This window comes from Aquila chrysaetos, chromosome 15 (assembly GCF_900496995.4).
Source record: "Aquila chrysaetos chrysaetos chromosome 15, bAquChr1.4, whole genome shotgun sequence".
Taxonomy (NCBI): Eukaryota; Metazoa; Chordata; class Aves; order Accipitriformes; family Accipitridae; genus Aquila; species Aquila chrysaetos.
In genome coordinates, this window is record NC_044018.1 from 8,210,262 (window position 1) to 8,235,362 (window position 25,101).

At 44.2% G+C, this 25,101-nt stretch overlaps 1 protein-coding gene across 4 annotated transcripts in view; it reads right to left on the reverse strand.

Moving 5' to 3' along the window:
• Positions 1-3,079: 3,079 nt before the first annotated feature.
• KLHL29 (kelch like family member 29) overlaps positions 3,080-25,101 on the reverse strand; it is a 410,116-nt gene continuing 388,094 nt past the window's right edge. For all 4 annotated transcript variants that reach the window (XM_030037612.2, XM_030037613.2, XM_030037610.2 and 1 more), the window contains 2 exons: positions 17,336-17,480; positions 3,080-5,423 (listed from right to left, as the gene is read on the reverse strand). In XM_030037612.2, coding sequence (XP_029893472.1) covers positions 5,240-5,423; positions 17,336-17,480 — 329 coding nt within the window. In that variant the 3' untranslated portion in view covers positions 3,080-5,239. The remainder of the gene's footprint in view (positions 5,424-17,335; positions 17,481-25,101) is intronic.

Consider the following 25,101-nt stretch of genomic DNA (forward strand, 5'->3'; position numbering starts at 1 on the left):
TAGAAATTAGGGTCTGCTTTGTTTAAGTTCCCAAGATGTGGAGAGGAACTGGTTCCCTTCTACCTGTAAGAGCTATTATTTTTATAAACTTTTTTTTTAATGAGATGGGAAGCTGAAGCTTATGTAGGAGTGTCAGTGGTGACCTTAGGTGTCTGCTCTTTAGCCACAAAAACATGAGAAAAGGTCAGCGATGCTGGACGACGGAGAAAGTGTGTGTGTTGCCTGTGGTGCGAGGCATGACTTTAAGCAATCTTCAGCTTAGCCCCAGTTGTCATCACAATTCCTAGTTCTGTATTAATTTGCTTACAAGCTACACACTGAAGTTGCCTGTAAATCTATTAAAAAACCTGGGTTACTAGCGCTGTTCTCTGGACAGGTCGTGGAAGAGTTTGATACCGTTGCCAGTATGAGTCTTGCTGTCAAAGATCTGGGATATGAACTCTGAAGGAAAAGAGAATGCTGTTCAAAAATAACCGATGATGAAATTAAAACCAGCAGGCAGCCTTTCAAACCTTCATTGGATAGACCAGCGCTAATGAAAAATGCAGAGGCAGATTTGGCTTGATGACAGCACTGGAGCTTCCTTCTCCCAGGTAGCAGCTGAGCCAAAACATTTAATTCTGTGTGTAAAGCTGCTACTGATTTGAAGTAGAATTTGTTTAGATAAGGAAATTGGAATGTGTTACTCTTTTAAGAAATCCGCTAGCTAAACAGGAATTGCTAAAAGTAGTGTGTGTTATCGAAAGAAAAAACACTGGTGACTAGCAAAGGGAGAGTCGTTTTTCAAGGTAGTCAGCTGCTTTCTTTTTATTTCCAGTCTCCAACAGTTGGGAGACAGTGCTGGTCTGCTTGTCGTGCTTGCGCAGCTCGGCTAAGGAGCCTGTGATGGCAGCTCTTGCTTTCAGCAGTTCTAACCTCAGCGAGTGTTTAATCATGCCTCAAACAGATTGGCTTTTCGGAGGAAAAACGGTGTTTCTGTTCTGGTGTCGCTGTCCAGCTTAGTGGGATGTGTGCCGTGCCTGAGACACGGCCATCTGCTTCCCTCCAGACCATTTTCTTTCTGGCTTTTTCCACAGTTATCAACCCCAAACACTCACCGACGGTGGGAACTTACTGCTGCCTTCCCATACGTGCTGGTGTCTCTACTTCAGCTGAAAGCATGTTTCAGCTCCTGTTTTTGAGCTGACTTGAAATGGCATTAAGGGGTGAACTTAAGGGTCTCATCTTATTTAAAAAGCTTGTATTAGCATGACAAGTTGTAAAAATGTCAAGGTGGTTGCAGAGCCAGTGTCTTCCTAGGGACCTGGCGCAGGTTGCAGCCTGCCAGGACTTGACTGCATACGCTGTTTGTAGGTTTATCCCGTTATATGGTTATTATATAAAGTCACCTTTTTCAGTTGGTGATGGGGAGGCATTATGGTTCTGAGACCTTGCCTTTGCATTCGAGGCAGCGGAGAAAAGCTTTGGGATCGGTTCCAGTTTTTTCAGAGAAATTCTTCCCGGGAAGCCGGGCGGGTGGGTAAGTACTTGAAGCAGTTTGTGCCTCTGCTGTCTGCTGATTAAACATAATGGTGCTCGTGAAGTCAGGCACAAGTGCAGGCTGCGGCTCCTCTCCTAGCTAATCCCTGCAGTGGCGGAAAGTGGGTGCTCGTGCTGGCGTTGAGTTTGTCTGGACTCCACCAAGGGCAAGCTGAAGTGTAACGAACGCTCTAACTAGCTTGCTCCAATTGCACTGTGCTAAGCTCAACCATAACACCTCGCTGCAGTTAATTAAAAGACAGGGTTGCTGAGGTTTTGTTAGTACAGTGTGTTTGCCACTAGATGAAACAACGGGAGAAAGGTGGGTGACTTGTGTAAATTGTCAGGGGTAGGTGATTACCTGAACGCAGTGAACAGCCCCATTTGGAGATCACTCTCCTTCCCAGGTGAGCCAGGGGAGAGTCAAACCAGTGAACAAAAGAGTTTTTATCAGGCTGCTGAGCCAGCCTCTCCCCTGAATTTCTTAAAGCTTTTGAGAAAAATCTCTGAGCAGGTATGTGCACATGAGTCATTTGGCAAAAGCGCTCAGCCAACTTCCCAGAGGGGAACTAAAATAATTTCCACATAGAAGTAAAGCAAATAGCCTGTGTCTTGTTCATCCTACCAAGTATTATTGACTAGTGCTGAGTAAGAGATCTTTGCAGAGCGTTGATGAAAAGGTTGGCAACTCATTCCACTTGGGCTTGATTATTGCAGCATGGTTGTGTAATATTGAATTGCAAGGCTTTTAGTAGTCTTCACAGGCAGTTCAACCTGAGTCACTAAGCCTAAACTAAAACGTTTAAAAACCGCGGTTCACGCCTTTAAATACTAGCATAGATGTACTCTGTAAGAACTGGAGACAATTTCAATATATGTTAGATTCTTCCTGTTAATATGTAGAACAGATACTGCCTCCTAAGATCCAGCTGAAATGTTCCACTGCGGTGGTATTTGAGACCAGTTGTATCGTATTTGGCTCATCCTTGTTCCATATCCAGTTTTACAACTACCAGGTGACACCTAATGAAACATCAAAGAAACCACGAACGGTTGCACTTAAGTGCTCCCTGAAAGATGTATCCAGTGAGTTAGAGAGCTCCCACTCTGGATATGAAGGAATTTAGACCATAAGGCAAAAGCAGCTTTCATCTTTTAGACATTGCAGCAGCAGTGCAGTACAAATCCTAACTTTCATTTAAAACCAAACCAACCCAAAAAGCTGTTTATCAGTGTTTTTTTCAAGACAGTTTCGTAAACTATCTTGAGCTCTTTTGTTCTTTACTTACTAGTAAGTTTGGGAAAATAGATGAAGAAACAGTCTTGCTGAATAAAATACAAAATCACTTCTAAGAATTTTTTCGGAAAGGAGAACAGAAGTACTTTGGAAGCTACTGAGCATTTAAATACTAGCAATACATTTTTGGATTTGCAAGAGAAGTTAGCTGGACGGAATAAACACATTTTCATCCATGGCTGGGATGAAACCTGAAGTCACTGTTCATGCAGTGTTGTTTCTTGTTCAGTTGTGACAAAATTAATCCAATCTGGATGCTGAATCTAGATCTATAAATATATTTATTATAATATAACAAGAACTTAACAGTAAACATAAACTATATACAATACCATTACAGATAACCCTGTTTTTAATATTATTCACAGAAATAGCCAGTTTTGTTCCAGTGTGAGAAATGAAGAAATAAGCTAAATTGGAAATGTTGAATGTGTTCAGGTCTTGTTGACAGGTAGCACCTCCTTTGGAGGTAGACACACACCAACACTAAAATTAGTCCTGCCCCAGGCAGTTAGAAACTTGTGCTCCAATCTTTAGGTTCACACTTGCACCCTGTTTGACATAAATACTTTAAATGACATACTAGTATATAATTTTGTTGTGCTTATTATTTTTTTTTCTTCGAAGAATAAATAAAACAACTGCATAACAAAGGCTGGAACCTCACTGTCAAAATGAGAGACTTGAGTCACCCTATAGCTTGACTCAGTTGACTTGAGCACTTTTTCTTTAAATACTGCAAGATACAAATTTCATTTTTTTTCTTTTATTTTATAAACGATTATTAACAAAATAAGATGATTAGCTAACCATCTGCATTGATTTCCCCAAAGCTGTAGGCAGACCTCCCTCCATATAAAAAGGCTAGCATATTTGGTATGAAATTCAACTAGATATTGACTGTAAGATCTCACCCACGCCTTGTATAGGACCCTCCTTCTTGAATTACTGGCATGGCATTTGGGATTTGAGTCTGCAAAGGCAAGTATGGCAACTTTTTTCCCTCTACTTGGAAAGAAATCAGACAATCCTTAGCTTGGGGTTACTTCCTATTTGTGAATTTTAAGATTCTTTCCCCTGCCCCCTCTATGTTACCCGGTCCATCTCCCATTTGATCCTTTTATGTATAAATTTATAAAGAATTTCCACATCACAATGCTCTCTGGATAGACAATATTTTAATATATATAAAAATATAACCCCTGTGCTGTGCATATACTTACAACTCTACATAGTAATCATTTTAAGTCTCTTATACTGGGCTTAAGTCTATGCATTTTTCTACCATGGGATTTAAACTCGTGTGTTTAAAATCTGTAAATAAGAGAAGTATAAGGTTTCCACACCTATGGGGAAACTTGAAAAATAAAATAAAAAACTTCTCAGACTTTACATAAAAGATAGTGGCGTATATCCCAACGTAAGGAATTTTGGTTGAGAGCCAAAACTGAGTGCGTAGCCACAACAGGAGGCATCTTCTCCATTTGATGAAAACGTGGAAATCCCACACTACACTGTGTGTTTTAATGTGATCCCAATCAGAAGTGAAGAGCGGGTTTATCAGGAGAATGCCTCTGGAATCGAACTGTTTTCATTTTGCATTACGGGAATTGAGCACTGCCAAGTTTGCTCATTGGCAGAAACCGGGAGGAGAAGGTTTAGAAGCCCCCCCCCACCTCCCCGACCTGTGGGCATGGCCACACGTGCCCACACAAGTATCACCGGGAGCAGAAACTCATCCAGCCCAACAGACCTTTTTTTTTCATCATTTTACATGGAATTTATTACCAATGGCTATTCTTCTTCTCCCCAGTCCCCACCTCACCCCTCTTCTGGGCTCTGCTCTAGAGGACTGAAAGATTCATTTGATCTGATGGAAGACTGACATCAACGTAAGCCATCTGTCACACAAGATTTCTCTCAGTCATTGGTATTGAAAAGCATGTATTTGTTAAAAACAAATGTAGGAATCAAAGTGGTAAGGACACTTTGACCTTTCAAATAGATTGATGCCTAAAGTGTAATAGTAAAACTAATCTGCATGGTTATCTTAAGAATCAAGCTTGAGCTCTAAAGTAAAATGCAGATTTTTTTTTTTTTTCCTCTCTTCCCCAGCTTAAAAAATATGTGAAATTCTATTGCACCTGGGTTGACCAAAAGCCGACGTCCAGAACAAGTGCCACTATAACATCTAGTGACACCCTTGTATTATTAAGTTACAATATCTTACATAGCACGGAGCTCTCTGCTCCTTTTCACCAAAAGGTGAGGATGATTTTTCTACATTCAATGTAGACACTATTCAAGACTTTAGAGCAATATGTTCACTGGCTGGCTTTGCTGCTTTTGTTTCCTAAGTAGTAGTATTCTTCTTGCCTGCTTTCAACAGGTACAAACAGTTCTCCATCCAATTCCTGGGTAATATCAGCCGCTCTGAATGTACTTCTTGATTACTACACAGCCATGTCGAAAAACAGGGCAGGGCATATTTGGTAGAAGTGTCCATGTATTTGTTTTAGGGTCGTAGGCTTCCATGTTTCCCAGGGCAGGTCCTTCGCTGCTAACGATCCCACCAGTGGCATAAATTTTTCCATCCAGAACCACAGCGCTGTATTTTTAAAATAAAGAAAGTTTTAGTTAGTCTTCTTACCCAGTAATTTTCTTTTTAGGATTAAAACAAACCCAGTCTTTCATAACAAGGGGTAAACGATGAATGCATCTTTTATTCTTATCTATATAAAGCGTGTGTGGGCATTTCTTTTCCCTCTCTCTTTCTCTCCCCCAAATTAATCCTCTTTATGTTTCTGCCAGGTAGGTAAATGTTGTCTCTAGTTTAAACAACAGAAATTGGTCCAAGTAAGATGTTTCTCCAGCCCACAGTTGGGATCTGCAGCAAATGTAGCAGGACGACGTGTCCCTGTAACACCATGCACATGCGAAAGCAATCCAAGCAATTCGGAGTCCCTGCCGCCTCGGTTGGAATAAACCCTTGCTTCAAGTTACTCCTCTAATTATCAATAAATGCTGCAAAGTGGGGAAAAAAACCTCCGAAAAATGCTCTGTTCCTTCAGCCCCTTCCATGGTCACGCTCTGGCGCGGGAGCCCGGAGGTCCTGCTGACTTGTCCTCCCTGCACACCCGGGAGCGGGGGTGTCAAGTGGGAAGCCAACCCGGGGCACACAAAGCTGATGGTTGGGGATGTGCAGCTGAGGGATTGCCAGAGGAGCTGTATGTTGGCATCTAAAGAAAACCTTACTGCTTTTTTAAAATGGAAGTGTTTGACTTCAGACATCTCTTGCAAATCAAGGATAATGAGGCTGGGCTAATCCTATGGTCCATAGGCTTTTGATAGGAGGGAAGGTACCTAGGTGTGGAAGGTATTTGAAAGAAAAATTGCCCTTCGGCCTCATCTCTTCCTCCTCCTCCTTCCACTTAACGCCTTGGCCTCTCCAGCAATCATGCGTAGGGCATGACACTTGCTTTGGGCTAATGAAGCCAGACAAGAGGGGCTGGGCTCCTGGGTGGGTATTTGGCAAGGGCAGAAGGATGACAGAGGTAGCAGGCAGCTGGCTGGGAAAAGCCTATGCAGGGCTGCTGTGTTCTCCATGCTGCCTTCCCAGTGCGTGGGGGGAACCCAAAAGTGGGGGAGGCTCTGCTTTTCATCTGCCGGGAAGCCTGAGTTTGGCCCCCAACATTTGAAGATGATGTTAAGCTGGATGGGGTTGGTGGTGGCTTTCTGGTGGTTGGGGTCCCTTCCAAGAGGTTTTCTGGTGGTTGGGTCCCTTCCAAGTGGAGCTGGTGGATAGTTGTGTTGGGAAGGAAAATGGAGACTTGGAGAGTACGTACACACCAGAGGACAGCAGGGAGAAAAAGAGGGAGGGGAAGACGAAAAATTAATTGCAGCCAAGAAGGTGGCCTAGATCAAAGAAGGTGGAGAAGGGTAGTAACCCTGCAGGCTTGGTAAAAGCAAAGTCATTTCTTCTGGCTGATTTTGGAGCAGCGGGAAGAAGGAGGATAAAAAGTGATAAAGGCAAAAGACAGAGAGCACTGGAAGACCCAGGGTGAACTGAGACTAAAATGGCACCGACAAAGCCACATGTTTCTGAAGAACACAAAACTCTGATGTCCTTGCCGGAGAAGCAGAGCCTGAGGTTAAAAATAAACCCACAATGACAACAGTGAGGACTTAAATAAGCCTAGTCCCTGGGTACCGCCAGGAAATAGGAAATAATGAGAATCTTGTCAAAATAACTGTTAATCTGAAAGGAGGAGGAAGGAGAGAGAGACTTGAAACACTTGATTAGAGCCTATCCACAAATCAGCAGGGCTGGATGATACATAGCCCAGGGTCCTAAGGGAGTTTGCTAATGAACTTACTGAACCACTGGTAATTATTTTTGAAACGTCAGGGAGAAACAGGGAAGAACGAGGACTTGAGTAAAGCAAGTGTCATCCTGAAAGACAGCTCTGAAAGAGAATGAGCCCACCTCCAAAGGAGCTGGAGCTGGTGGTGGAGAGGCACTGCCCAGCAGGGACTCCTGCCAGGGCTGAGGTCCCTCTGGCCAGGAGGGAGCAGAGGTGGCACGACCAGCAGACCCAGTAAATCAGACAACCGTGAAAATTAAGCCAGGGTTTAGGACTTAAGATACTTGTTGCGGGGTGGGAAGCCCGTCTCTGTACTGGAACAAGTTACTATTTAAAAGCAAGACAGGCTGGGAATTGCAGCTTGCAAAAATACAGCATGAGGAGGGGAGAAGGATGGTCCTACCCCATGCTGAAACAGTCCTGATGTGGTGGAGGGGCTGCAGAAACCAGCAGGATGAGAGTTTAGAAATGAGGCCATGGGGCAGTGGTTGCTGTTTGTGTTTCACTTTTTTTTCTTAATAGTGAAGCTGAAGGAGATGGAAGATAATTTGAATTGGGATATGGTTTGGGATGTGCTGGGCTGAAGAGGGGCCAATGTCAGAGATGGACTGCGGTACAAAGCAGCTTTGCTGCCTTGGTTCTCTAATGAAATGCTGATCAGTCATTAAAAAATTACCCCTACACAAAGCTTGACAGAATAAAAAAAAGAAAAAACCAAATGGGTTAATTTAGCAATTTAATTGGGTGAAGTGGGAAAAAACAAACAAACTTCCAAAGGAAAAAAAGATCCCCAAGAAAGATCTGGCTGCAGAACTATCAATAATGGGTAATTAAAAGAAATACTAGTGTGGAACATGGAGCCTGGGGCCGGTTCCATCAGTGTTGATGGTCAAGGTCCAGTGCCCATGAATGGCCTCAGCCAAGTTTTAATTTACTGGTGCAGACACACTAGTGAAGATGACAGCACCTCACACCAGCACAGGAGAGGACCTTGATGGCTGCTGCCACTTGCATACGAGGCCTGTCTGATACTTTCTGCTCGTTACCCGATGAGACTGCTCTGCACGGAGCTTTTGATCTGGATGGGAAGGATGGGATGGACAGAGGGAGGACCCTGTGTGAAGACCTTTCCATCTTCTGCTCTAGGTGACCCTGGGAACAGGACCCAAGCTACCACCAGCCCTTCCTACCTGGCTGTGTGCTGCACAGCTGAAGCCTTAAGTGCCAGGTATCCCCTTGGTCATCTAGTGTTAGGTCTCTAAACAGGGACATGGGTGCTTTACAAATTCCTGTGTAGTATCCTAGCTGCCCACATTTCTTCTAGTAAAGTCTCCTCTGTGTAATGTTTAGTAGCAGCTACTCTAAGCCAGAGCTGCTGCCACCGTAGAGCCGCTGAGTAGCTAAGCACACCCTCCTGAAATGATCTGGGTCCGGGTTCCTCCCCAGCCCATGCTCTGGATTAGAGGTTACAGCGGGTGGGCAAATGTTGCTCTTGTTCTCCAGCACCTGGGCTCCAGCACTGAAGGAAATTCCTGCCCGGCAGCTGGGACAAGCAGCTCAATCCTGTAACCTCCCATCATGGTGCTAATGCATTGGAGAAGAAATGGATGCTGAATTCCACCCTCTGAAAGACTGTATGAATTTTAAGTAGTGATTAGAGTAGCTTCTGTCCCCTCCGTATGCAATTCCCATAGCTAAAACTGGCATAACGCTTAGCTTGTGAGTCATGCCTGAGGTTAAGAAAAGCGGTGAGCTACTGCTATCAAGAAATAGGCAGTTTTAAGTACGCAGTGGGTACAGGGGACTTTGGAGACATTCAGGCATCTCCGGGGCTAACGTGGCAGGTAGGTACTTAAGATCAATTAGGAATTTAGTCCTAGATTGCTGCTACTTTGCAGTATTAGAACAATCACTGCTAATTTCTGGGACCTTAGGGAGTAGGAAATTCAAGTGGGCTCTAAAACCCTGAGGAAAGTGAGTGGAAAGGAGTATGCTCATTGCTCTTTCTTCATTACTGTGACAATATTTCTTTTCTCCCCTCCCTTCCATCCCATCAGCTGTAAAAACATCGTTACCAAGGCTGACGTACAAAGAAAGAAATAATTACAATAATTAGGATGAGAGTTTATTGCTTGGTGCCATTAATCCTGAGAGATAAAATGATTACAGGCTGTCAGAGCCTGGGAAGGAATGAAGCTTCGCACCACAGAGCCTCACTGGGGGGACACAAACTCCCCAGCAGCTTCGGGGGCAGCGACCTCCCCAGCTAAGGAGCAGCCGGACCTCCATCTCTCCAGCAGCACGCCCAGGGTGAAGGTAATTGGCATCAAAATGGAGGTCACTCCATCCACTCCTTCCACGAAAATACATTTCAGCATTTTGCAAATTATTACCCGGCAGGCTAATGACCCTGCTTTCTACTCCGCAGGTAATTACTGTCGTTTACTAGACAGGCTTCACCTATAGCCCTGCAGCCAATTCACTGGAGGTGCCAGGGCGTCCTTCATTGCCCAAACCATGAGCAGTGTCAGAGGATCACGCTGTGACTATCCCCAGCACTGCCACCACTAGTCTGGTCCGTCTGCTGACCTCCACGAAACTATGAATCACGATCCTAAGAAAATCCCCATGAGGCTGAGGTGCACCAAGGGCTGGTGGGGACCTGGCTGTCCATGGTTGGAATGCTTGTGTAATCTAAACACCCTTTAAATCTCTTCTCGCCTACCCTCCTCGCGGTCCTTCCCCAGCCTGAGAAAACAGGTGGCAGAGAAGATCCCTCTCTGACAGCTGGCCATTAAAGGACTTGATGGACAAGGCGAATCATTGAATCATAGACACATAGAATAGCCCAGGTTGGAAGGACCTCAAAAGATCATCTGGTCCAAGCTTTCATGGGAGAGGGACACTAGATAAGCTTATCTAGCACCCTGTCCAGTTGCATCTTGAAAACCTCCCGTGATGGGGACTCTAGCATGTCCCTGGGGAGCTTGTTCCAGTGGATGATTGTTCTCACTGTAAAAAATTCTTATATTGAGATGAAACCTCTCCCAATGCAACTTGAACCTGTTGCCCCTTGTCTTCTCCATGTGGCTCCTTGTGAAGTTAGAGCCTCCATCCTCCTTGTAGTCGCCCTTTAAGTGCTGGAATACTGTGTGAGATCCCCCCTAGCCTTCTCTTTTCCAGGGAGAAGGGACCAAACTCCTTCAGTTTTTCCTTATAATGCAGGTTCTCCACCCCTTTGATCATCTTCGTGGCCCACTTCTGGACCCTCTCCAGTCTGCCTGTGTCTTTTTTGAATTGTGGGGACTATAAGTGGACACAGTACTCCTGGTGCAGCCTGACAAGTGTTGAGTAGAGTGGGATGACCATATCTCTATCTCTGCTAGTAACACCCCTGCAGATGCAGCCCAGGATCTGATTTTTCCCTTTGTTGCTGCATTTGACTTTGCATTGCTTTTTAATTAACTTTTTTAATCACACGTAAGCAAAACTAAGCGTGCTCCAGCTCAGGCATGGAGCACCAGGGCTCGGCACCCACGAGCTGGTGGTGCTTTCAGCTGGGGCCCTGCTCAGGCAGCTCAGCTGCCATTTGCTTTGTGGCCACCTTCCCACCAAGAGTGTTATGGACCCTCTACTTTTCATTCAAAAGCATCTCACAGTGAAAGTCTCCTGATGGGCAGTAATTTAGAAACAACTCAAAGCAGAAGATGTCAGTGCCTCTTTTCCGTAGTGTTTGAGAGCCAAGTGCCTGGGAGCTCCTGCTCCAGCCCTTCCCTCTCCTGGTCGTGATGGCTAGACATAGCACCAAGCAGTGGGACTACCAGCAAAGTCTGATTATTATTATTATTATTATTATTATTATTATTTTTAAAATTTCCTGCTTAATCCTAAAGATCACATTAGCCTTATCAGGAAATGTTAAAAAGTACCCCTTTCCTGTAATGTCTGGGGTTGTAAAAGATTTGAAATGGCTGAATTAGTGTGTTGTTTTGACTCCCTGAAACTTAGTATCTTCTGAGGCTACAACCAAAGCTCCTCTCCCTCCTCACTCCTGGCTATGCATACACACACTCACTAATTTATTTGGAGCAGTTCCATAATCATTGTTAAATACGGTCAGTTAGATAGACACAGAATCTACTTAAAAGAAGAAAAAAATTCCCCACAATTATTAGTGGATGGATTGCCTTCCTGCCCTAAGATTTCAGGAGGGCTTTACTGGAGGTGGAACTGAACGATGCTCGTCAACTGGCTGGAGTTAGCGCTAGGACAAGAGAAGCCGGCAGGGTACCAGCTATGTGGGAAGCGGCTCTGTGCGGTGCTAGGCAGAACTGCAAGCGCCCCTTAAGCTTTTGCTTAAACTGGGGAACCTTTTAGCGAAACCTGCGCGGTGGTTTGCAGCGCCGAAGCGAAAGGCATTGCCGCTGTCTCCGCGGGTGGCGGTGCTCAGGGTGCCGAAGCGTTGTCCCCGGTTTGGTAGCGGTGCTGACAACCTGTGTGGTTGGTTGGGGCCGGGTTGGCAGCCAGGTTGTTATGTGTGAGAGGGCTCAAGCTCGGGTGGCGGTGTTGTGCTGCCAGAGGTGTCATCTTTACAATAAGATGGATAAATGAGGGTCCAGATTAGTCATGGTCAATTAGGAGGATATCATGACACTTCTTGGACTGGGATTATTAGCGTGGGTGTTTTGGCCAAGCTCCAATTATATTCTCCCCTACTCCATGAGCACTTTCCCTTGCTAATGATCCAAAACCATCATGTGGCATTGTTACCGGTTGCTGAAAACCAGCAATGTTTTATTCCAAAGTCTGTCGCACATCAGTAACGGCCCGAGTGCTCTGTCTGTATCAGTTACGCTTTAATGCACACTGAAATCCTTCATGTCATCAACTGCTACAGAAATTATTGCTATTAGTCTGGTGTGGCAGTTCTCATCTGCTGTCTGTGGAGCATAGTCCCAGCCACACGTCTCCTTCCAGATATTCTGGAAGATTTCAGTTTTCTCTTCTGGACCGCAAACACTTCCAGCTGCAAATGCTGCCTTGCTGAACAGACCAGCCTTTACATCTGCGGGCTCGGGAAGGAGGAACTGTGCTCTGTAATAGCTTCACATGGGAATATCCATCCAAACAAGCTGTGCTCTAACCCCCTCCAGTGCCTGGAGTTACCATGAACTTTGCAATGAGGAAAGGAATCAGCTGGGGGAGTCTGCGGCTGGTGCTGTACATTAGCAATGCCTAGTAGTTAAGCACAGGAGTCACCATGCTTCGCTGTTCAAGAACAAGGCTTTATTTAAAAAGAAGAGGGGAAAAAAAAAAAAAAGAAAATATCCACAAACCGACCCTGGTTTTGTGCTGTTCAGTCCGAGTCGAAGTTTTATTAAAGATTTCCATTCGGCAGAACCATCTAATAAATCTTACTGGTTAACAGTCAGAGGAGGAAGAAAATGCTTTTCTGGTGTCTGTTGGGAATTGCTGGTACTAAATTAGCTGCTCTGGAATTATTGCTGGCACCACCATGCTGCGGCTCGTGGAGGCTCTCTGTAGCACACTCCTGTTTGCACGCTGCCTGCATCCTAAGCAAGCAGAATATGGAATTTTTAATCATGCACAGAAATGCATTTGGTATTCTTTTTGCTCATGGAAAAACAGACCCTTGAAGAGCATGGCAGGAAGGGAGAACGCCTGCCTGCAGAGGCAGGACTTGCCAGTGCTGGAGGGGAGGGATGTCTTTGCAAGTCTTTCTGGAGGGAGGTGTCCAGCAGAGCAAGGTGTGATCACCTCTTCATCCTCGTCGGCTGCTGTCACCGCCTCCAAAGATCCCACAGACTTGGATCTGCCAAACCCGAGACGGGGTCCACTTGGCAAACAGGACACACTTGCCTGATGTTTGGGAAATGTCAAATATTTCCCTCACCCTCACATGTCACATAGAGGATATTCGAGACCTGCGTGTGAACTCTCAGTGAATTTTACAACGTTTCAGGCATATTATAGCTCTTTGCCCACTTGGCACCATCCCTCAAAGGGTTAATTCTAGGTCAACACGAATTTCTTATTGACTTCCATCAGGCTGGGCTTCATCTGAAAATGATGCTCGATTTGCTCTTCTGTTGATTGTGAGCTGGAGACCTGAACCATTTATTTTTCGTTTTCATTAGAAGTAATTTAACTTGATATTAAAACCATTTGAATGGACCTTTAATTTTTCATACGCGAGGAATGTCACACACATTTCTTTTCCCTGTGCTTGAAGCCATCACGCTCCCTAGTCACTAACATGTAGAAACAGTGCAGATAAAAATAAAAGTGATGCGGTCAAGATTTTTCCCAGCAAATTCAGTATCGAGTGATTCCTGCTGAGAGGAGATCAATAGCATGCAGTTAATTTTTAAGTTGTTTATGTTGCTGCTTTTAAACCATGTTTTTTGTGATCCATGCTAATGAGCGGAATGAGGAATTTATAGATTCATAGACTAAGGTCAGAAGGGATCTCTGTGCTTAGTTAATCTGAGCTTGTGTATACGCAGGCCATGGACTTTTCCCCAGGCAGCATCTCTCTTGGAAACATATCTAATCTCCTCTTAAAAACACCGAGTGTTGGTGAGTTCGCCCCCTCCCTTGCTGGTTCACTGTTTAATTATCTTTGCTGTTGGGAAAGTGCCTCACTTCAAGGCTGAGATGTGTAACTTGACTTTCTAGCCCTCGTAACCTGCTATGCCTTTGTCTGCGAGACTGAAAGCTTTTCCACTTGCTCCCAGTGATCAAGTCACCTCTCAGCCTTTCTTTGATAAACTCTTTAAATTTTATGTCAAAGATTTGATTTGCAACCCGGGGTCATTTTTGCAGCTTCCCTTTGAAATTCTGCTGATATTTCCACATGTTGATGCGTGGACCCAAGACCTGCATTCATCTCGCCAACGCCGCATGCAGCAGCACTCTCTCTTCCCAGCTTCAATTTGTTTTCATTTCAGCGTTAGGGCTCATATTATATATCCAATATTGCATTGACCTTTTATCCACTGCATTGCGATGAAAGCTCTGAGTGGCCTCCTTTATGTCCTCCTCTGAGTGCCTGAGTTTCGAAGGGGAGCAGGGCTGCTATGCAGGTACAGTCCGTGATTGTGCTTCCTCCATGTATTACTTTGCATTTAAAATACCGCTGCTAGGTTGAGACCGTCTAACTGAGACATGCAGATAACTGGCTAAAATAGCTCCTTCTGTAATATTTTTACCCACCAAGTGCTATGCCACCCGCAGCCTTTACCAGGGGAGATTTTCTATTACCTGGATTGTTGGTAGATATATTAAATAGCATTGAAGAAGAATCAATGCTTGCTACCGGTGGCATTGCTCAATGATATCTTCTCATTAACAACTACATTTTGAGATCTGTCAGTGAAGCAGATTTAATCTCTCTAATGTGTGCCTTGTTAATTCCATATAATACCAGCCAAATACCTTGGAGAAATCGCAGTATATTATAGCATCACAGTTGTCTTTAGCAGCCAGGCATGTTTTATTAAAAAACAAAGAACCCAATTTCCCCCCCAAAAAGCAAAAGACAACAGGTTGGTTTAACAAGACCCATTTTCCAGGAAAGCACATTGATTGCTGTTCATTATATTATTAGCATCTAGTTATTTGTTGATGAAATCCCAAATTAACCACTCTGGTATTTTGCAGCAGACCAACATGAGGCTAAATGAAACCACTTAGCCTGATGTTGATACTTTGCAAAATTAATTGCTGCACTAAAATTCTCCCTTTTACCTTTTCAAAATAGGGAAACTTTGGCAGTGCCCTGATCCATCCTGAACTGTAAGAGTTATTAAAAATCAACATTAGTGGTTCAGTCAGCTTCTCAGCGAAGTCTCTAAAGATGCCTGCATCGAAGACGGCAGGGTTGCCTGATTTGAGAACTTAATTTCTGAGTTCACATCTTTCCTAGCTGCCAACAGTGACCTCTTTTGGTCCCTCACAGCAGATTACGGAACCAAACCTTCTTGCTCCCTTCCAAATACAGATGAGAAATACCCATCCGATCGGTCTGTGTTACACTTTGCTACTTCATCAGCAATGGTGTTGTAATAGATTAAAATTACAAATTTGATCCCAAAAGGTTTAAAGTGCCTTTCTTTTTACTTCTATTAGCCCTTAGTACTTTACTGGTTCCCTCAGCCTCCTGTAGCAGCAGCCAGTTTTTAACCTAGTTGTTACTGCTAACCTCCCATTTTCCCTATTTCCATACATGCTGATTTATTTAGTTTTTGTCATAGGTTTTACATCTCCTGTTGGCTGAAATATTTTTCCTTGACCGTTTCCCAGCACATTTAGGAATTTTTGAAATTGTGCCTTTCTGGCATCCAGTTGGGATGTACTGAACTGTTCTTTTTTTGGTGACTGTCCCACTATAAATGTAGGTTTCTAGTCCACTGTTGCTTTACGCTTTAGAAAAAAATGTAATTTAAAAGTTTGAAGTTACTTTTTACTGACGGGTGTCATATTCTACTTGAGCAAAGCCAGTTTATTACAGCAGCAGCTAATATTTAGGTCCCTGGTTCGCTCTCCTTGGGCCATCACAAGGTCTCCCACTGGAGTCCCTTCTGCATGGTGCAGAGCAAAGCATCCCTTCATGTTAGAAACCCTGGGAAGTTTTCAGGTGAGATGCTCAGCCAACAGCCCCTGGTTGAAATCATCCATGCAATTTTTTTTGTATTCCAGATACTTAATTAACAGGTTTTTTGTTATGTTTTACAAAACAGAGATGTTCAAAGACCAGTTCAACCCTCCCTATGGGAAGATACAGGAATGTATCAAATGTACATTTCCCTCGCATTTCATTTTACTGGTTAGGGCTCTAATCCTGGGCTGCATCGTACCCTGTATTTCTGTTTTTTCAGGAGAAAAATACCATTAGCAGCTGCCTGAGCACTGCAGGCTCCTCCTCATCCTGCTAGAGCCAAGGGCCAAGGAAGACCTGACCTTAGGGCTCCGCGGATGGAGCCGGCTGCTCGGCCCCCTTCACTTCCAACACAATGGGCTTCAGCAGCCAAGAGAGGGCGCTCCTTAAATTAATAAAAGAAAGGGAAAAAAAAGGAGAAAACCAGGAAAAAAAACTAGCAAAAAGAGAAAAACTGAGCATGCTTTCTGAAAAAGGAATTTTCTCATCTGCACCAAAGCAAAAGGTTAAATGCAACAAATTAAAACATGGAGGTGTTTTTTCAGCCGTAGGATGGGGCTATGGACACCCCTGGGGCAAGGAGCAGAGCTGTTGGCTGAATGTTTGGGAGATGCAGGTCCAGCTGCTGCCCCATCGCTGCTACTCCTCCCACCCCACCCCGTGTTTTTTTTGCCTTGGCACTTGCCCAGCACAACCCCTCCACCCTGGTTTTGCTCAGTGCCTCAAGCTGCTGCTGCATCGACCACCGACAGCAAACCCTCACCCAGTGCCTGCGGCAGCGTTCGTGGAGCAGCGATGGCTTTTCCCCATGAAACCGATAGCTCAGCCAGTCCCCGGCATGAGGATCTGCTCTGCGAGGGGCTGGTGCTGTATAAAGCCTGAAACAAGCCCATCTTTCTCTAACAGCTACATAGTACTTTTAAAAAGACCTTTAAGTTCTGCCAGTACCTGGCATGGGTGCCAAGTCTTATTTTTGTCAGCTGATTTGGGAAGTTTGTTAAACCTGTGGCCAGGATCAGGGAAGCGAGCCCAAAAGCACGTAATAAATAATAATTAATATCAGTGTGAGGTGCTTACTCAGTATTCTTTTTTTTTTCACGGATCTTTTAGCTAGTTAGCAAAAACATGTTCCACATTATGGTGGTCTCTCCTACAGTGGGTATTTATCATCCTCCGGTTACACATGGCAGCCTGAGGAAAACAGCATTCCTGTAGTCACTGGAGGAGCCCCACACACGTCCCTCCCCATGATCCATCGCGCCTGAATGTGAGGAGACATATGAACCATAGTAGGGTCCTGGATGTGCACTTTGGGAAATGCTGCATCTCTGAACACGTACAAACAAGAGATGAAGAAATACCCCAGGTGGTACACACCTCCCTTCCCCTCTCCCCTTCACTGTTAGGTTGTATTAGCTTATTTATCAGCAGAAAATGTTAAGGCACCGGTAATTCAGTTTTAATGGTTTTTCTCACCTGCAGAACTGCCTGGAGTGGTTCATGTTGGGACCTGCTTTAATATTGCCTTTCTCTGGGTCATAGATGGTGGTTGCTCGTGCATAAGCTCCTCCAAGAATAAAGATGAACCCATTGAGAGTGACTGCAGGAGCATATTTGTTATCTGTCAATGGAAAGCAACACTGAGATCAGTTTTAGGCTCAGGTTTGGAGACTGGTTTTTTTATTTATACATTCCCCTTATTTATAGATAAGTCACGTTTCTCTAAACCTCCAAGGCTAGGGAAAGAAAAATGAGGAAACCTTTCCTGGTTTTGTTCTCCTCTCTCCAAGTTCTCAAAGGCACTTTTAAAGTTCATCAGTCCTTCATCCCCCAGTATGCACCTCCCTCTAAACTGGTAAAGTACAATTATCCTCTCCCAAAGCCTAATGGGAGTCACCGTGAAAGCTCCACTCTTACATATGAAATTAAGATGTCAAGTTGTTTCAGAATTTTGAATTGTTGCAAATTTTAACTCAGATGCTTCCCATGCCTGTGCAACAGCTAAATACAGAAGAAACCCACAGCGCAGAGAACCGCTTAATAATATCCGATAGTTGATTCTCTTTTGTATTCTGCTTTTGCTTGTGGGAAGGTCACCCACATAATCCATAAGATTTTCTGAGACCCAGGTTTTTTTCCCCTTCATCTGTCTCGTAAATTCACCTGCATTTTTATTTTCAGATGTGTGTGTACCTCCAAGCAGTCCTGTATTTTAGCAACGAACTGTGTGAGGTTGGAGTTTGAAATTAAGCAAGTCCCTTATCCTAAGCCAAGTTCAATCAGAGTTTCCAAGGATGCTTTAAAATTCTTGTGTTAGCTGTGGCATTATTAGAAATATTGGTAGAACTAACCATAAATTATCGAATAAAATAATTATAATTTAATTAGTTGACTTGTCCCGTATGCTGCTAGCATGCCATATGCACATTATTAAATATGAGCCAGTTGGGCTGAAATTTCTCATGATGGTGTCTGTCTTGATGAGATACAGTTTTTTTAATCAACATTTCAGTGAAACCAATCAGCAGTGTCTGGGAACAAAAGACGGGAAAATACATTGCTTTATTTGAGTTAAAATAAGCTTCACAATCAGTTCTCTAAGAAGCAAGAACCTAAGACCTTTAGGACATGAAGCAGACGTTTCCTGGGTGGCTACCCTGGCATCAGGGGACACCTTTATAAAAATTACCCATATGGAGCTATATGTTAAGGCCTCTCCAAAAATTGCATTTTTATATGCTCAGAAAAGGGTGATCCTCTTTCATCACCGGTGGAGAATCAGCCTGGACACAGTCCTGCCGGCTTCAGCCCCTGCAACCCTCCTGCCAAGTGCGGGGAGCTGGGGGCAGCACGCTGGAGAGGAGGTGCGATATCATCTTTACTGTGCTCTTGTATCTCTGCTAACAGCCTCTACATAACATTGAAGGGGTCTGTATGTTCCCCCAGATCTCTAACACTGTGACTGTGTCCTTTTAGGAACACAGAGACGGGCTTGAAGTAGCCCCAGCAGCTTTACCTTTGGCATTTGCTTACCTCTTGCATGGCTGGCATTGTAACCCTGAGGTTCTTGTCAAACCACCTTATTCCATTAAATATTTAACAAGAGATTTAATTTGACATGAGTTAAGCAAAAGCTGATGAATTTCTCCAAAAGAGAGATAATTTCCTTAACTGGGGTTTGAACTGGTTAAACTAGAAGGAAACTAATGAGTTTGTGGTGTCTGCTTCTGTTCCAGCATGGCCATGGGGTGGCCTGGCTCAGTTCACTCACCCTACGTCGGTGCATGCCCAGGGGGACGTACGGGGGAGCAGCACCCGGCGTGAAAAGAGACAAAACATGTTACGGGTTAAAGTTGGGCTCCTATTACGCTGAGTATCTACAGGCATATGTCAAAAAAACACGGATGTATTAGGAAAATGTCACTGATCCTTGGGAACAGATGGGAAGAAACTAATTCATCCAGAAAATAGAACAAGGAGTATTCAGTTTCTTCTCGGTGCCACTAAGCCACTATAATTCATCAGAAAGACTTATCTGTCCTAACAACTCGGCTTACATCCCTTTCCAAATCAGACTTGCATATGTGACATTTTTTCCAGTTAAGACACTCATCAGAAATTTTCCATATTTAATTATCACATCTTCCTATTTTTTTTTTCTCCGACTAGCAGTGTTTTGAGGGAGAATGAAGCTCTCACATAAAAAAAAAAAAGAACTCAGCTCCCAAATCTCACAGGGAAATTATTTGGGGCTCCCTCAAGGCAGAAACAGCAACTTCTCAGGAGACTGAATCCCTGACTTCACATTCCTTTTTTGTTAAAGAAAGAGAAGGAAACCCCTTGGTTATTTTTATAGTGACTTTTTTTTTTCTTTTCAAATAGGGAGACAGTCTGATATTCTTTTTCTTTCTTTTTTTAAGAGGCAATCGTGTTTGATTTTCATCAATTTTTCAATACACCACCTATCTGTTGTCTTTTTACTGCTTTTGGCTTTAGCTACTATTTCATAAATTGGTATAAAGTAAGCCTGAGATAGAGAAACAGAGAAATCTCTGCTCTTTCTTTCAGGAAGGGAGACGTTCACAGCAAACAGTCTCCTGATCCTGATGAAGATATGGCAGAAAGACACGAGGGACACCCCTCCAGAGACAGGTAGAGAGAAAACAGTGTGTTTTATTTTTGTTTTGTTACCATGGAGGCAGAAGTTGTTCACAGATAGAGGGAGCTTGGAAAACTCAAGCCATCATTCCTGCTACCTAGGTGTGGATGAGCACCAGTCAGTGGAGGACCTTACTTCATCCCAGGTGCTACCCACACTCTTCCCTTGTTGTTGTCCTTTCCAGGGCTTGGTAACCTCATGCAACCACTCAGGAGACTCCAACTTCTGCCACTGCTCTAAGTCCTTAACATGCTCATAGAGCAAGGTGGGTGGCTGGGGAGCCTAAATTTGCAAAAGCATGTTCTGGTTGGGCTTTTTGGTCAATGACACTGGGCATGAACATGAGCTTCTATGGATCAGAGGCTTACTGTGGGATACAGTGGGGACTTTGGTTATTTCAAAAGTCTGCCAGAGGGAAGGAAGAGGCGGGGAGAGGAAGCATGGAAACAGAGAAGGAGCTTCCTTTCCCCTCCAAAATTCAAGTGTTGGCGCTGTCAGATAGACTAATCCATTTCAGGCTGGAAAAATCTTAAATGGGATTTGTCCAGGACAGCAAGCACACTTGAGATTAAAAGGCAGAATAAATGTAAAAGAAATAATAGATAAAAGGTACTCTTCTTTCCAAGTGGATAACATCATAACATCACTCTCCTTTGCTGCTGCTATAGGAAAATATGCAAGTATTTCTATTCATTGCAGGAAGGGGTATGCACTCAATGACAATCCTTGAGCCAGAGGTGTGCTTCACATGGGGTTGATAATTTAACCTACTGGTGTGCTCCTCACTTAGTAAGGACAGTGTGCTGTCTGTGATGTGCTTCATGGCTCTCGTACCTCTCGGTATATTATATGGTCAAGTAGCACAGTTCTGCTTTCCCTTCCATGATTGCTTAAAGATCTTATGTTGCCTTCCAGTAAAGCACTCAGTCAGAGACTGAAGTGGCATTACAATGAATGGCAGCAGCACTTCATATGGAAAAAGGTTATTAAAACCAAACTAGTCAAACATTTTTATCAGGAGAAAGAAATGCGGGCATGCCAGCAGTCCAGATATAACTCCAACCGAAGGGTCTCCCTGCAGGCACGGGCGGCCGGTGGGGGTGTTGATGCACATGATGAAGCAGATTGGAGAAAGGAGACTAGTTAATACAAACTAAATCTGCTTTTAATAGTAAGTGCCTCTTCCCCTCCCTGAATACTATGCAAACAAGCTCAAGAATGGCATAGTAATGGATAAGATAACATCCCACAGCAGCTGGGAGACTGTGTTCTGATCCTTCACATAGCTCATGAGGCCGAAGTGCAGATATTGCAATTAACAGCAGGGTCTCGGATGTCAGTCCTTCTGGCACGGTGCTCTCAGGCTAGCTGATTTCTCCTAACTACACAGCCCGTCACAGGCCCTAGGGTTTCCCCAATGACCCTTGACCAAACCCTCCTCAGAAACCCCGAAGTTGAGTGTCCTCACTTGCAAACACCCCATTTTGTGTATGTGTGGTGGGGATCACCCACACCAAAGCAGAAGGCTCCACCTGCCATCGTGGGGCAGTCTCAGCATCAAATTCACGGGCAAAATGTTGATGAACTGAAGAGAGTTGGACAAAGCACGGCCACACAGATGAAGCAGAGGCAGGAAGTGAAAGGGAGGACATCCGCTGAAGGGCAAACACAAAAATACTGACTTTGCTGGGTAGAAGGCAGAGTCAGTATGTGCAGGGAGAACACATCGAGGGGTGGAAAAGCCATTCTGAATGGAGCATATGGCATATGTGGAGGAGAAATGGGTGAGACAAAGGAAAGTAAAATTCAAGCTTACTAGTGGGAAAAACACTAAGAACTAGTCATGGGAAGAAAGATAGGTTGATGGAGGAGATGAAACACTCATTACTTTGAGACTTCTAGGTGAGAGCCAGCCAAACCCACACACGGATACCAAACTATTGGCCTTGGGGAGAGGGCCAAGACATACATCTGATTTTTCTTGTAAAGTCCAAAAATAAATTCATGGGAATGATTATGCATTTTAACCAAAATAAGCCATGGAACAGTGCAGTAAAAATGCACAGATGCTGCTAATGCTGTTTTCCAGATATTTCTTGCATTCTTAGCTTTGTGATTGTCCCACTTTGGTTGGACATATCACTGCAGGACTAAACGGTATGGTGAGGAACTAGATACTTGGATTAGAAATCAGAAATGCTCATAGATCTTTGACCTCTGTGTTCCCATAGTTCTCACCAGATTTTAAAATTTAATAGCGGTGGTGATTAAACACTGGGTTTTTTACAATCCAGAAACATTAATAAAAACTTCAAATTCCACCAGTACAGATGCTGACTGTTCAGGGTATCAAAAAAGGTATATTTTAGTGCACTGGCATGAAGGCACAAAAGGCAATGACAGGATAATTAGGCTTACTTACAATCACTGACTTCAGCATGTCTATGGCGATCTTGTTAAATAAGACAAACCTCGGGAAGCTGGCCATGAAATACATTTTTAGCAGTGCTATATAGAACAGCCTGGCAAGAAATGGAAAGGCAGGTGCTGCAGGTATGTAGCCTGGGTTCATTTGCTGTTGTAGGACTTTGGCCTGACAGCAGCAAACTTCTTACAGCTCAAAACACAAGAAGGGGATGTGCAAGGTGGTTTACCAAAAATATGCAGTGTGAAAGCCCTGGGAGGCTCCATTACTCCAGTAACATCAAACTGTGGGCTGAGCTGCTGCAGGAACATCTGCCAACCTCAAAAGATGGGGAGGACAGACATGGGGCAAAGGATGGGGCACAAGAAAGACTCTCTCCTCTCCAAACATGGATGTGTGTAATCAACACCTACCCAAAGGCTACCACAGCATCCATGTGCAACATGTTGGTGAGTGTCATACCTACTGCATGCAAGCATCCACGTCCCAACACCTCCTGGCAGGTGAAGGCTAAAGAATAAATGGAAACTGGGAGTGAATTTGCTGCTTATTCCTAGAAGAAATCCAGGCAGAAGAGAGCAGGGGCTGAGCTGCTTGGACTTGCTCTCGGTCCCCACTCCATATCTCCTCTGCACAGGCAGGATGTCAGTATCCAGCCTGTTTCACCTCCGCTCAGATTAGCCAAAAAATGACTCTCCCCCCCGCCATGGTTGATGCCAGTGTTGCCTTGGGTTAGACTGGCACATGATGCTTTGGAAGAGATGGACCTGTTGGGTTCAAACATGTGCCATGCTGTATTCAACTCACTATCATAAAATACCAGTGACTTGAGACTCAAGTGGTGTAGATGGTCTAAAAATCTCCAGAGACCTGTCCTACTTTCCATACCTGCATCTACTGTTGCATATCTGAGCATGCTTGAGGTGTTTTTTAAATAATCTGTTGTCCTATTTGAGGTTGAACAGGTTTCACTGATCTCTGGGGTGACCTTAAACAACACAAATCGCCATCAGATATCTCAGTTGACTTAGCTCAGAGGCACACCTTAAGAATCCACAAATCAACACAAAAAGGCTCTGAGGCTGTCCAAGGCACCCCAGCAGTGATCGTTATCAGGTTCCTTCTACTCCCTCTTTGTTTTAGACTGTACCACGCTTGGCGTAGCATCCAGTTCTTGGGGGATACTTTACAAATACAGGTGATACTACGGTTCTTGCAGAGCTGGAGAAATTAAAGCCTATTACCAACATTCCCACTGCCTTTTAGTGAATATCAGGCATTACAGCAGTTCAGTTTCCCAGACATTCTCCATGGGGGTGCAATTTTTCATGCTCTGTGTTATTTTACTTTATTTGCAAATAAATTGACACTACACATTTCCCAACAAAGACACACAGCAACTCCGCATTTTATCATATACTTTATGCCTTCAGCTTAACTAATTAACTTTGCTTACACCAAGAAAACATAAATACTATCCTTTAACTTCACCGGTGTCTTTCATGTATTTTTGTTAGGAAATAATAGTACACGTCCATTAGAACAGTGGGTGACGAACCCAACTCTGGATGGTTTGGATGATTTTTTCCAAGCATGCATGGTGTTGATGCCTGCTAGACAGTATAACGAGCCCAGGGAATGATTTCTTAGCTCCTGTGGCACTTTTAGTATTTTGGTAAGGAAAAGGAATACCTCTTTGCATAATGCATTCATTTTTGCAATACACTGTGAGTACAGGAAAACCTCATACTGTCAGTCAGTGGATTAAATGAACAGCAGCAGCTGTAGCCATGTGATGGAAAAAGCCAGGCAATAGGTTTGTTTGCACTGCTGTATTACATAAACATGACTTTTGCCGGTTAACGCCCTCCCGCTGGGCGCTTCATGCTGCATCATATGCATGTCATGTTACGTTAGGCTGGACACAAACAGCAGCAAGGGAATTGGAAAGCAGCAGTGCTGTCTGCACAGGGGAGGCTACAACCATGGCTCTACCAGGTCCTCATGACCTGATCTACTAGGGAACCCCAAGAAAAGAGTGATAATAATTGTAACAAGCTACAATAAAAAGAGCAGCTTGTTTTAGTTTTCTGAATATGCTTAGGCCATATCTGAATACCTTACAACTGTGTTTCTACAATTTATTACTTGCTACACCTGTTGCTCTACCAGGCTCAATACTGAGACTGTGATTTTTTTTTTTAAACGAGACATCTCATGCCACAGTTTCAACGTGAATAAGAGGTTTAGGGTGGTGAAACACTGGCACAGGTTGCCCAGAGAGGTGGTAGATGCCCCATCCCTGGAAACATTCAAGGTCAGGTTAGACGGGGCTTTGAGCAACCTGATCTAGTTGAGGATGTCCCCGTTCATTGCAGGAGGGTTGGAACTAGATGACCTTTAAAGGTCTCTTCCAACTCAAACCATTCTACGATTCTATGATTCTAGGATGCAAAAGCAAGCCATCCCAAAGCAGCTTCTCTGCGATGACTGTATAAGCGCTGTTTCTTTGGCTGGCCGAGTACAGCCAGCCCGAAGGCTGCCCACAGCCACCCAGTGCAGAGCAGGTGGCCCAGGACAGCTGCCACCCTGCAGTAACATCCTCCTGAAGCTGAACGCTAAACCCCATTTCCAAAAGCGGCCTAAACACTCAGGGTG